A 12,009-nucleotide genomic window follows, 5' to 3' on the forward strand; every position below is an offset into this window, starting at 1 on the left:
GTGTGGTTGATCCACTCAAGTGAAAAACATGATACATAATCAATTAAAAGAATTGATTATTGTTCATCAAGACTTATTCGGAATTCTCAAAGATCTAGATGAAATTCCAATAAGGAAATGAGCATTCCCTTTTTATGAATGGTTATTTTGTTAAGATTTTTTTTTATATTGTGAACAATTTTCACTTTTAAGCACGTTCCGTGTTTGATTAATCATTATTCATTCGGTTGGTTTATTAAAATAAATAAATTTATAATGCAATTTTGTCTGTTTTTTTTTTTGGTCAAGTTTGCAATTTTGTCCTTAACCATTAAAAGATGCTCCATGGTCCTATTTCTCAGTATTTCATGTAAAACATACAGTTTTTATTAAATTTTTTGTTTGGTTACATGAAAAAAGCGGAAAAAAGAAAAGAAAGAAGAACTGAAAAAAAAAACTCTATAATATAAATAAAACTTTAATTTGCATTAAAAAATATGAGACTTAATTTGTAAAATGAAAATACAAGACTTTAATTTGTACCAAAAAAATATAAGGCTTTATTCTAAGCAAAATATAATACTTTATTAGCTAAATAACAAAAATTAAATAATTTTTATAAAAAAAGTTAATAAATTTTATAATTTTAAGTTTTACATTTTTTTCTTTAAATAAAGTCTTTAGTACAGATACTAATTATATTTTGTTTAAAATAAAGTCATAGTCGTATATTTTGCTTAAAATAAATTCAATAGTATTATATTTTACTTAAAATAAAGTCGTACTATTAGTTGTTTAAAAAAAATAATCAGAAAAGTTGAAACAATTAATGTAAAAGATATTAATTATATAATATATACTTTTATTTGATTACATGAGAAAAGAAAAGAAAAGAAAAACTCTATAATTTGATTAAAACATGGAACTTTAATTTGCATTAAAAAATATAAGACTTTAGTTTGTACCAAAAAAATTACAAGGCTTTATTCTAAGCAAAATAAAAGACTTTATTAACTAAATAACAAAAATTAAATTATTTTTATAAAAAAAGTTAATAAACTTTATAATATTAAAGTCTTATATTTTTCTTAAAATACAGTCTTTAATACAGATAATAACTATATTTTGCTTAAAATAAAGTCATAGTCTTATAGTTTGCTTAAAATTTAGTCATGGTATCATATTTTACCTAAAATAAAGTCATACTATTAATTGTTTTAAAATGAAATAATCAGAAAATTTAAAATAATTAATGTATTCGTAAAAAAAATCATATAACTTTAATTTTTATAAAAATAGAATAATATTTTAATGGAAAACTATATTTTAGGTATACAAATAACACTTTATTTCTATTATTTTAAAAAATGTCTTAAGTAGTTTTAAGTAGTTTAACCCGTTTTAAAATGATTATTGGTCGAATTGTGTAACTATATTCAATTAAACTAGATAATTAGGTTGAGTAGTCTTTATAAGATATTATATAGTTATTAAACCAATTGAATCAACCGATTCAATCTTTAAAGAAATCACAATACCTATAAAATTTTAAAATCTTAAAATATCATAGTTTTTTCCGTATATTTTTTAAATTTTAATTCTAAATAGAGTCATCACACATAATAAAATACAAATTCAAATAAATTTTAAATAAAACCTAATATCTAATAAATTTAATTACAATCATAAAAAGTTGTTCTAAATAAATTTTTAATAAAATTTATTTATATTTTAATTTTAGTTTTCTAAAATATTATAAAAATCGACATTGTTTTGTCTAAAAAAACAAGTATTTAATTTATTGACTTTTTAAAATCGCCGATTTTGATTGATTTGGATTGATTTCCATTGTTTCAATAATTTACCTGTTTCAATAATAAGATTCTTTATAAATTCATTAATAATTTGGTTCAATTCGTTAGATATATCTCACTAGTTTCACAAATTTTAAAATATTTTTATATATTTAAAATTATAAATTAATATATACTTTTTAATATTGAAATAAAATAAATGATATCAACTTTACTATGGAAATGGATAAAATCAGTTAAAATTTAAAATAAATCTTTAGACTTACTCTGAAAAATAATATATAATTGAATTGATTAATGAACTTTAGAAGATAAACGATGTATAATTCAAATTTAATTTATTTAATTAATAAATCTAATTCAACTATTTATTTGTCGAATTCAATTTCAAAATATTTTCAATTTAATTGGATTCATGGTCAACCAAATATTAATATTAATATAATTCATTTAAAAAAATATTAAAATTATATGAAAAATGAAAAATAACTATAAAGTGCATATCTCATTTTCTCCTTTATTCTAATTTTTTAATTATATATTAGAGAAGTTTAATTTGAATTTGAATAGAATTAAAGAAAAACTGAAAATGAGTATCACGGAATTGACCACAACTATCCTGTGACTATGAAAGAGTAACGTATATAGATTGAATAGAGCTTTTACTAAGAGAAAGTCATACAAAAGGGTATTAATGTCTTCATCACTCTTTTTTTTTTATTAATATTTTTAATTTAAAAATAAATAAAAATAAAAATAATAATAGAACAATTGCACTCTGCAAAAGGGAAAGAAGAAAAAAGAGAGAACCACCCACTTTCACTGATCCTCACAAACCGGCATAATCCATTTCCACCCAAATCGCCACTAGCAGCAATTCATCATCGGTACGAGGTTTATGTTTTTCTCTTCTCTCATCAACTCTTCTCATCTTTGCTTTCACTTGTAACTGTTTTTCATTTTCAATGTTGTTTGTTTTTTTCTCTCTTTTATGTTTTTTTTTCTTGGTTAGGTTCAATTCATACCTAGGGTAACTGTTTTTGCTATTAAATTGTCATCTCGTTATTTGCTTTTCTGTGTCTGGAGAATAATCTTTATTTTGGATTGGTCAACTTGATCATTTTTACTCAATACTCAATTTTAGGTTGTTTTATTTATTTTTTAAAGAATAAAATTGGATGTTGGAGGAAGGATTCTTAAGGTTTGTTAAGTTGTTCTTTGTGTTGTAAACTCAATTTTTTGATTCATGATTGTTTAATTTGAATTTCTCCTAGTCTAGAGAGTGTTTGAACTATGAAGCACGGACACCAGAAACACTAGAGTGATACGAGGTAATGATTTGAAAAATAAATAAATTGAACGTGATCACAAGTATTGATGTCGGTTTGGTGTTGAAAAGTGGGGAATTGCGGTTTCATATCCGTGCCCTAGCATATCCAATGCCTTGCAGCTACCATATGAATTGTAATTACGAGACAAACTACTTATATTGTTGTTAGTGAACATTTTGTTTTAGTATTAACATGTGATTATTATTATTATGGTGTGTTTTGTGCTATACTAGATGTAGATAAGTGCTCTCGGCGTTTTGCTAAAATTTCATATTTGGGCGATATGTTTCACGGTAGAATTGATCTGATTAGATATGTTAGATGCTGTTATATGGCCTAGTTGTGGTTATGTATCCGTTTATTAGTTAATCGATTCGAATTGGGGATGTTGTTGACCTCTGATAACTTTGAACTCTTAATATATACTCCCTTTGGTCCTAGTGCTATTTATACGAGAAAATTTACTTTAGATTCAGTAGTTAGTTTATTTGGTATATATAATAGACCAAATACATTGATTATTCAATGAATCTAAAAGTAAAATTTCTCGTATAAATATGACCATAGGGGGTATTATGGTATAGGAATCTCGTATACATATACTAGTGTCTATCTTTTCAGATATAATAGTTTCATGTTTTTGACACTAACATCTTTTCTTGGTAATTTATATTCCTCACAGTCCATAAGAACAGTTGAATGATTTTCTGATTATGTATGAGAATAACATTGTAAATGGATTTTATTTGTTGCTTGTACTTGCTTAAATGTTCTAAAGTTATTTGAATTCTCAAGTACTAATTTATCTTTTTATTTCTCATTCTTTCAGGTTTGTTCCAAAACATAGTAAAGGGTTTGATTCATACATTTCCAAGTTTTCATTGACGTTCTGATATTTGAATAATAAAGGATCATGCTGTCGACATAGTTCAACTACGAGTTTTGCTATAAGGGGCGTCTTAACGGTTTCATGTCTTGTAATAGTAATATTCTGGTAAATGTAAACAAGATGGAGGATATTCAATTGAATATCGATTGGGATGATGTTGTTTGTCCGATATGCTTGGATATTCCTCATAATAGTGTGCTCCTTCAGTGTTCATCGTATGATAAAGGGTGCCGTGCTTTAGTATGTGACACAAATCAGTTGCATTCTAATTGTTTGGATCGTTTTAAAACTGCATGTGGTGCGCCGTCATCTTCGGTGTCTGATGTGAGTTTGGTTGAAAATAGCGAGCCTGTGGTACCGGATGGTCAATGCAATCTAACTTGCCCTTTGTGTAGAGGTCAGGTATCTGGGTGGATTGTCGTCGATAAAGCTCGCATGCATCTTGACGAGAAGAAGCGTTGTTGCGATGAGGTGAAATGTAAATTCATGGGAAGTTACTTGGAGATACAAAAGCATGCTCAACTTGAACACCCTCACGCGTGCCCATCAAAAATCGATCCCGCTCGTTTGCTCGACTGGGAGAATTTTCAGCAGTCCTCTGAGATCATCGATGTTTTGAGCACTATCCATTCGGAAACCCCACGGGGGATGGTTTTGGGAGATTACGTGATTGAATACGGAGATGATGATGGTAGAGATGAGTACGACGACTTCCCTGGAGATGACGGAAACTGGTGGACCTCTTGTATTTTATATCAGGTCTTCGACAACTTCAGAAGTTCTAGAAATAGAAGAAGAACAAGAAACAGTGATGCACAAAGGGCTAATCGTCGTTTAAGTTACGACACTTCAAATTCTGATGAAGGTTCTATAGCATCCGGGGATTACGGTGATGTTATCGTAGACGAGATTCAGTTCGAAGTTGTCGACACAAGTGGCTCCTCTAGGCGTAACAGTAATTATCGCAGGTGCATAGATTTTTTCTTCTCTATTCACTTTTCCTGTATCGCAAAATTACGCATTTTTACATCTCACAGACTTTACTTTTTGAGTTAAGGTCCGACAATTTAAGAATTCTTATGCAGAACATTTTCATTGTTTATCTATTCATACTGTGAAAAAAAGTCTAAAAACTAAAGTTGATTCATTTTTTTGATATTTTATTTGCAGATCACGGAGACGTCAGTCCCGCTTTCAAGACATTTAGGTATGCGTCTGCCCAATAATTGCCTTCGTTGTTATTGTTCAAAGAAAAATGATATCTTGACACAAAATTTTGACATCAATTTGGATGGTTAGCACAGTTCAAGTTTCAACCCATTAACTATCAACCGATTACAATTAATCTCAAATTTGAATTTCGTTAACCACGACTTCTAAGTTACATATGAATTATCTAGGTTTGGTGGCAACATGAATGAATGCAAGAGCAGAATGAGAGGACAAGCTTTGACAACCTCATCCATGCAAAATTTACATGTTGATCAACAACTATTGCACTTCTAATGAGATGTGTTGATTAGAAGATTTTATGAACTAGACATTTCCATTTGGTCACATACTCTTTTTTTTCTTTTATTTATGGATTAGTTTCTAAATCGCATTCACTTGTCAAAACCAAGTGAAGAAAGTATGCTAGCATTTAGTCTGCCCTTTTATTTACTCGTGGGCAACCGATTTCGCCGCAAGCATTGCTCTGCATACTTATGCAATAATGGTTACTTTAAATCTTATTTGTTAATTGATTGTGGTATGAATAGGTCTAAATCTAATGCATGTTTTTAGTTCATGAGTTCGTATGTGAGAATTTACATGATTCTTTGTATAGCTTGAAGAGTTAAGCATTTTTGCTCCTTATTGCTGTGGAATAAGGCTGAACAAAATTTGAGGATGACTATTATTATGCGAAGTATTGCAATTGATAAGGCAAATTCGGTTAATCTAATACGTTAGTTATTCAGTTAATCTAAAAAGTAAAAAAAAGTAAAGGGTGTTTTATTAAAAGAATCGGCATCATTCTTGGGGGAGGTTTCTCTAAATTTAACAATTCATTTTAACAAGTCATGCTCACAATGTTAACCATTAACAAATAAATTGTTTTTGTTGGTTGTTACAGGATCACTTTGTTTTGTTTTCCTACGTGTTTTCAACACACTGATTTTTTTCATGACTAAATCTTTTCAACGCTCCCTCTAATTTAATTGAGTTACTCTTTTTAATACTATTTTAGTATTTGAGCTCTTTGTTATTACAAGTTATTTGCATCGTGAATTTTTACATAATTGGAGCCGGAAATATGAAATGACAGAACGGTTAAGAATCGAATAAAATAAATGTAGTATAGATGAATATCTCTCGTTTGATGTGGTCAAATTAGCATACGAAGAGAAGACTGTAAATTATGTGGTAAGGAGAATGAATCGAACGAAGAATAGTTAAACAACTAAGAGTATCGTAAGTTCTATACAAATTATAAGAGAATTTATTAAAAAAAATATCAGGATTAATGATTTAAATATAATAGAATATTATGACAAAATTTGATTGGTGTAGTTGTTATTATACTATATTGAAATTTTAGTAGACTCTTATGATTGAGTTTAAAGAAGTGTGATTATACTGTTGCAAAAGGTCAATACATTTTGTTACACAATTTGAGAGATTAGTTATTGTACATTCTAGATATTGCATCCTTAGATATTATTGGGATTAGGACGACATTATTATTAAACACTTTGCCCTTTCATGCCTCATATTTGGAATTCTGAAAATTGATGATTAGGGCAACATTATTGTTAAGCACTCCGCACCTTCGGGCCTTATGTTTGGGAAACTGCATACATCCTGAATATTGACGGTAATGAACATCCTGTTAAGCATTTATCCCCCTTAGACCTCATGTTTGGGACCGTATACATCTCAAATATTATATCTCAGATATTGGCAGCTATGACAATATTACTGTTAAGTATTTCATCCTTTCTTACCTCATGTCTGGGAGGACAGTGTACATCTCATATATTGCATTCGAATATTGACAAGAAATACAATAATATCGGTCTGAATCTAAGCGTAAAACAAATTCATATTCTTGTATTGGCGCATTTTAGGTCTGGGTCCGATACGCCATGAGAAGTTTTATAAGTCGACTAGGGTCGAGATATCTCAGACATGTCTTTATAGACATTTATCATCGTGATGTTACCATGTTCAAACATGTCTCTTAAATCTCATAATGAATGAATATCCATCGTTATGACTATTAAATAATATTCAAAACGTCTTTGCCTCCTTTGTCCTACATAAAGGAATCACTATAAAAGGGGAACCATTTCAAATTATTAAATTATAAGAATATACTAAATTTTAAACGGACAAGTCATTCACTATAACACTCTTATGATCTCTTTAAAAGAATTATCCTCTTAGTGTTTTTAGTTACACTTTAGTAGTATAAAATAGTGATCTTAATGAATTATGTCTATTATCTTAGAACGTACTATTATGATTAGATAGAACAATTAACTTATCTCTTTCAATAAGTTTTGTTTTGGGGTAGATTGACATTTTTTTCTTTCTTCGTTATCTTTTTCATCGAATGAATATTTTTCATTGTGATGGTATTTTTTTTTCAACGGATACAATTTTTATTAACATTTCTATTCCCATTTGATATGATAATGTTGGGATGTGAGAAGTTGATGATAAATATGTAACAAATGTACAAAATTTATAGATAGTTCACCATAGATTATTGCCAAAAAGATATTTAAAATTTTAATGAAGGTCATTGTCTTTTGAAAATTAACCATAGTTATCAATGTCATCAATGTTTATGACTAGAAATACACATCAAAACTAAACAAAACTTAGGAGAAATCAATTGTGAAGGAGGAGAAAGATGAAAAAATAGATGAATAGGGGAAGAACGGTCATAATTTTGGAAGAACGATGGATAACTTCCTGAAATGCAAAGATGAATGTCAGAAATTGTGCAAGGAAGTTTAGCAAAGAAGACTTTCTAAAATGCAAACATGCGAGTGAGGGAAACGACACAAGATCATATGAAATGACCTAAAACAAACACATGTACTTTTATATCAGGTCAAATAAAAGGGTCGAAATACCAATTTGCCTTTAGAAAATTCGAATTTACAAATTAATTTTATTTTCACAATATCGGTCTGCAAACGGTTAAAGAAACGTGATTGCACCGCAAAAGCCTCACCATGACTCCACAAATAACAACATAGCATTTTGCAGCCCAAAAGCGCCGCAGTGAGGTCTGGTTCCACTACCTAGTTGTGTATTACATTGAATCAATTTCAATCAGATCAACACTTTGCATAAAGAAAATGATACGCCATGCCACTACCTAGTTATTTTTTAAGAATATCATCGATTTTTATTAGAATTTCTAATAATTATAAGTATTGGCAATGTGTAATTAATATAACAGTCGATTAGGCAACCTCATACAAAAATGTGTATGGTAAGTAGATACCAATGAATCCCTTAGTCTAGAATCAAATTTTTCAAGAGTGTTTTCTTTTACTCTTAAGACTAACCATAGCAGGATCACTTCGTAAAGAAATTTTTTCTTACAATTAGTTCTCAAGGGGTTAACAAACAGATATTTAAAAGTAAAAGTGTACACCCTTCCTTGTTCAACAAGTTTTCATAGACAAAAGAGAGGCCCTTTTCTTTTCTAACACTGAGTGATGAAAAAGCAGTCCAATTCAATAATTTCCCTGAAGAATATTGAAAAGAGAAGTAGAATTAAGTGAAACTAGAGGGAAAGGATTGATTGTCACAATGATTTCATACAATACATGCATCTAACTCTTACAACTAGTTTTGCCTCATGATAGCTCGACAATAGCGGGTCGTTTTTTGGAACGACGGTTTCCATTCTGTTTATCAGGAATATCATCTTTAACAGAAACAGGTTTTTGATCCAGGGATGATGAAGACTTTTTACCATCGTTTCCACAATCAAAGCCATCAAGATTTCTATCAGTTTTACCATCATCGTCATCATCACTGCTTTCTTCTTCTGAATCTATTTCGCTACCATCACCAGGCAAAGAAATCACGGGCTGACAACTCGAAATAGCTGACTCTGCAGCAGCCACAGCCTCAGGCGTATGAAGATCAGCAACACCAAGCATCAAATCCTACCATAAATCGAAACAACAAAAATCAATAGTCAACTTTATATGACTACAGATACACATGTAGAAGGGCTATTGATATACAAAGGGAGATAAAACATCGACCAACCATTTCAATAACTTCAGATTCATTTCCAGCTAGTTCTTCGATATCATATTTCTCCGGATGGTCCTACATTTTTATTAGGAATTCGATACGTAAGAAAATAGGGGGAAATGCACAAAAACAAAAAATGGTTACAAATCAGTAAAAACTATATCTTCAATTACACTGCTGTCAATAACAAATCGCAGAAAATAGCATTTGTTCAAATCTTCTATGCTACAATGCTATAGTGCCACTATATCCCCGATTCGACAACACTTTATACAACATAACATAACGCGGAGCAATAGCAATCTGCTCAAATACCGCAACACTATAGCCACTATTCGACAAGACTGATTAGAAAGAAATCAAGCTCTAACCTTAGCATCATTTTCCAGTTTCTTATTTGCTTCTGACATCACTCCTAGGAAATCTTTAACCTTTCCTAAAACTGCAAAATAAACAAACTATTCTCAGTCAGGTTTTACAAAACAGTCCGTTACCACGAAAACGTTCATGACAAAAAGATATCGGAAGGCGCCGATACTGGTACCGTTATTATAATAAAAAAGAAATTGTGGTTAATTCACACCGAGATGACGCAATTGTGGTTAATTCACAGTGTGACAAACACAAAATCATTACTTATCACAACAATCAAATTCAACAATCTTAGGGGGAAAAGTAACGTACGTTGGCTGGGAGGAAGTGGAGCTGTTAGGGGTGTTCCATGAGTGGGGATTCTGGTGTTTGATTCTTTTTTGTTACTGTTATTATCACAAACAAGAAGAGCGGTTTCTGCAAAAGATAAAAGAAACTTGATCAAATCATTACAGAGTTTAACAGAAAAGAAGGCATTGGAGAAAGATAGAGAGAGATACCTAGAGAAGAAAGAGAGGATTTCTTGTGTTCGAATTGAAGAAGATCTTTGCTCCTATCTGCCATATCAACTTTCTTACTCTTTCTTTGCTCCAACTTCGTCTTTCTGATGTGAAGGGCGCAAAGCGGCTGCTGTTGAGTTTTGTAGTTTTGGCCAATGCTTTTAAACCGGGTTAGGCCGGATGATTGAACCGGATTCTGGACCGATCAATTGGAACCGGTTTCAAATAACCGGATTCGAATAGGTAATGTATGTACAAAGAAATAGAGAAAATATGTTGGCTTTGTGAAAATTAGGGTTCTTGTTTTTTTAGTTAAAAATGTTAACATTAGGGAAGCATATAGAAAGAGATCAAATAATGTGACTAGGATTTTATTCCGAATAAATTAAGTATCACAATACAAATCTCTCTCTCTCTCTATATATATATATATATATATATATATATATATATATATATATATATATATATATATATATATATATATATATATATATATATATATATATATATATATGTATACTATGCACAAAATAGTTGTAAACATTTCTTTTATAATCCATGTCATACTCTTGAGAGAATCCTTTAGTAACAAGATAAGATTTGTATCACTTAACTGGCCCATAAGACTAAGTTTTAATCATGTATGTTCAATGAGACCCAATAACATGTTTTCCTAGTAGAAGATGTAGTAAGACCCAAGTATATGTCTTATGCAAATCATCATTTTTCTATGCCATAGCTTGCTGCCAAAAAGGATTATGAATAGTTTCTTTATAGGAAGAAGGCTCACAAAAATTATGAATGGAAGTTAGAAAAGAGGCAAAAGAATGGGAATAAGTGAAATAAACAAAATCAAGCAACTGAGTAGACTTACGATCACAAGAAGGATAACGAGAATGAGGGTGTGGATGAAGTATGATCAACAATTTCAAAAGGTTGTTGGATATTTTTGGGGACAAAGGGAACATTTGTATCTAGAGTAGCAATAATATCAATCCTGCAATTCTCAATATTATAATCACTAAAAATATCATCATTAAAAGCAAACGGATCAATATGATCAAGTTAAGACCTGGTAGGAGTATGAGAATTAGAAGAAAGAGAGTAAAATGTAATTAGTTTGAGAAGCATAACATGACAAGAAACATGCATTTTTTATTAATAGAATTATAAAAGAGATAACCCTTATAAACATCTTCATAACCAAGAAAAACAAATATTATAGAAAAAAGACGCAATTTACTACATTCAACTTATGGAAGAAGAACAAAAAAGTAGAATCAAAGACTTTTAAATAGGAATAATCAGGATCATAACCATACAAAGCTTCAAAGGGAAACAAACCTGAAGTGACAAATGGCATAATTCTATTAATAACATGGACAATTTTACGATTTGCTTCATCTAAAAACTCACTTGGAAATGAAGTAGACAACAAAAGAGAATGAGCGGTTTCAATAATATGACAGTGATTTCCTTCAACAATGCCATTTTGTGGGAACATATCAGTACATGAAGCCTGGTGAATCGTACTATCATAAGCAAGCAATATAGATAACTTATTATAAGTATATTCACCACCTAGATCACGACGAAAACACTTTATGACATCATGGTTGCCTTTCTATGAATGCTTATTATAACATCACGACGAAAACACTTTATTAGTATATTCACCGCCTAGATCACGACGATTCATTCGGCTCCATAAAAGATGGGGATGTTCAACTCTTTTGATAACTGCATGGTCATATTCTATGAATGCTTATTTATAATAGTATGGATTCGGATGCCTTTCTCTAAATTTAAGGTGGTTGTCCTGAAAAGTTTAAAGATTGCTCATTCACAAC

At 30.2% G+C, this 12,009-nt stretch overlaps 2 protein-coding genes across 4 annotated transcripts; one reads left to right on the forward strand and one right to left on the reverse strand.

The window, feature by feature from the left end:
* The first annotated feature begins 2,520 nt into the window (after positions 1–2,520).
* Positions 2,521–5,802, forward strand: LOC127092904 (uncharacterized). Of its 2 annotated transcripts, none has more exons than XM_051031795.1 (4): positions 2,521–2,680; positions 3,954–4,981; positions 5,184–5,220; positions 5,414–5,802. In XM_051031795.1, exons 2-3 carry the CDS (start codon positions 4,095–4,097, stop codon positions 5,218–5,220), a joined length of 924 nt encoding a protein of 307 aa, XP_050887752.1. In that variant the 5' UTR covers positions 2,521–2,680; positions 3,954–4,094; the 3' UTR covers positions 5,414–5,802. The 2 variants fall into 2 exon arrangements, with proteins under 2 accessions (XP_050887752.1, XP_050887753.1); XM_051031796.1 differs by having other exon boundaries at positions 2,540–2,687.
* Positions 5,803–8,570: 2,768 nt separating this feature from the next.
* Positions 8,571–10,427, reverse strand: LOC127093392 (uncharacterized). 2 transcript variants are annotated; one of them, XM_051032324.1, is made up of 6 exons: positions 10,157–10,427; positions 9,969–10,073; positions 9,656–9,726; positions 9,297–9,359; positions 8,863–9,190; positions 8,571–8,764 (listed from the first exon to the last, which is right to left on the reverse strand). In XM_051032324.1, the coding sequence occupies exons 1-5, from the start codon at positions 10,218–10,220 to the stop codon at positions 8,876–8,878; spliced, it is 618 nt and encodes a 205-aa protein (XP_050888281.1). In that variant the 5' UTR covers positions 10,221–10,427; the 3' UTR covers positions 8,571–8,764; positions 8,863–8,875. The 2 variants fall into 2 exon arrangements, with proteins under 2 accessions (XP_050888281.1, XP_050888280.1); XM_051032323.1 differs by lacking the exon at positions 8,571–8,764 and having other exon boundaries at positions 8,773–9,190; positions 10,157–10,424.
* Positions 10,428–12,009: the final 1,582 nt, after the last annotated feature.

The sequence above is a fragment of the Lathyrus oleraceus genome, chromosome 6 (genome assembly GCF_024323335.1).
Source record: "Lathyrus oleraceus cultivar Zhongwan6 chromosome 6, CAAS_Psat_ZW6_1.0, whole genome shotgun sequence".
Taxonomy (NCBI): domain Eukaryota; kingdom Viridiplantae; phylum Streptophyta; class Magnoliopsida; order Fabales; family Fabaceae; genus Lathyrus; species Lathyrus oleraceus.

Excerpts from the sequence above, each read along its gene's own strand:
- LOC127092904 (XM_051031795.1), top strand. The coding sequence starts at position 4,095 with ATGTCTTGTAATAGTAATATTCTGGTAAATGTAAACAAGATGGAGGAT. Across the intron at positions 4,982-5,183 it reads CGTAACAGTAATTATCGCAG|ATCACGGAGACGTCAGTCCC; the intron begins GTGCATAGATTT and ends TTTTATTTGCAG.
- LOC127093392 (XM_051032324.1), bottom strand. The coding sequence starts at position 10,220 with ATGGCAGATAGGAGCAAAGATCTTCTTCAATTCGAACACAAGAAATCC. Across the intron at positions 10,074-10,156 it reads ATCCTCTCTTTCTTCTCTAG|AAACCGCTCTTCTTGTTTGT; the intron begins GTATCTCTCTCT and ends TATCTTTTGCAG. Across the intron at positions 9,360-9,655 it reads AACTGGAAAATGATGCTAAG|GACCATCCGGAGAAATATGA; the intron begins GTTAGAGCTTGA and ends ATAAAAATGTAG.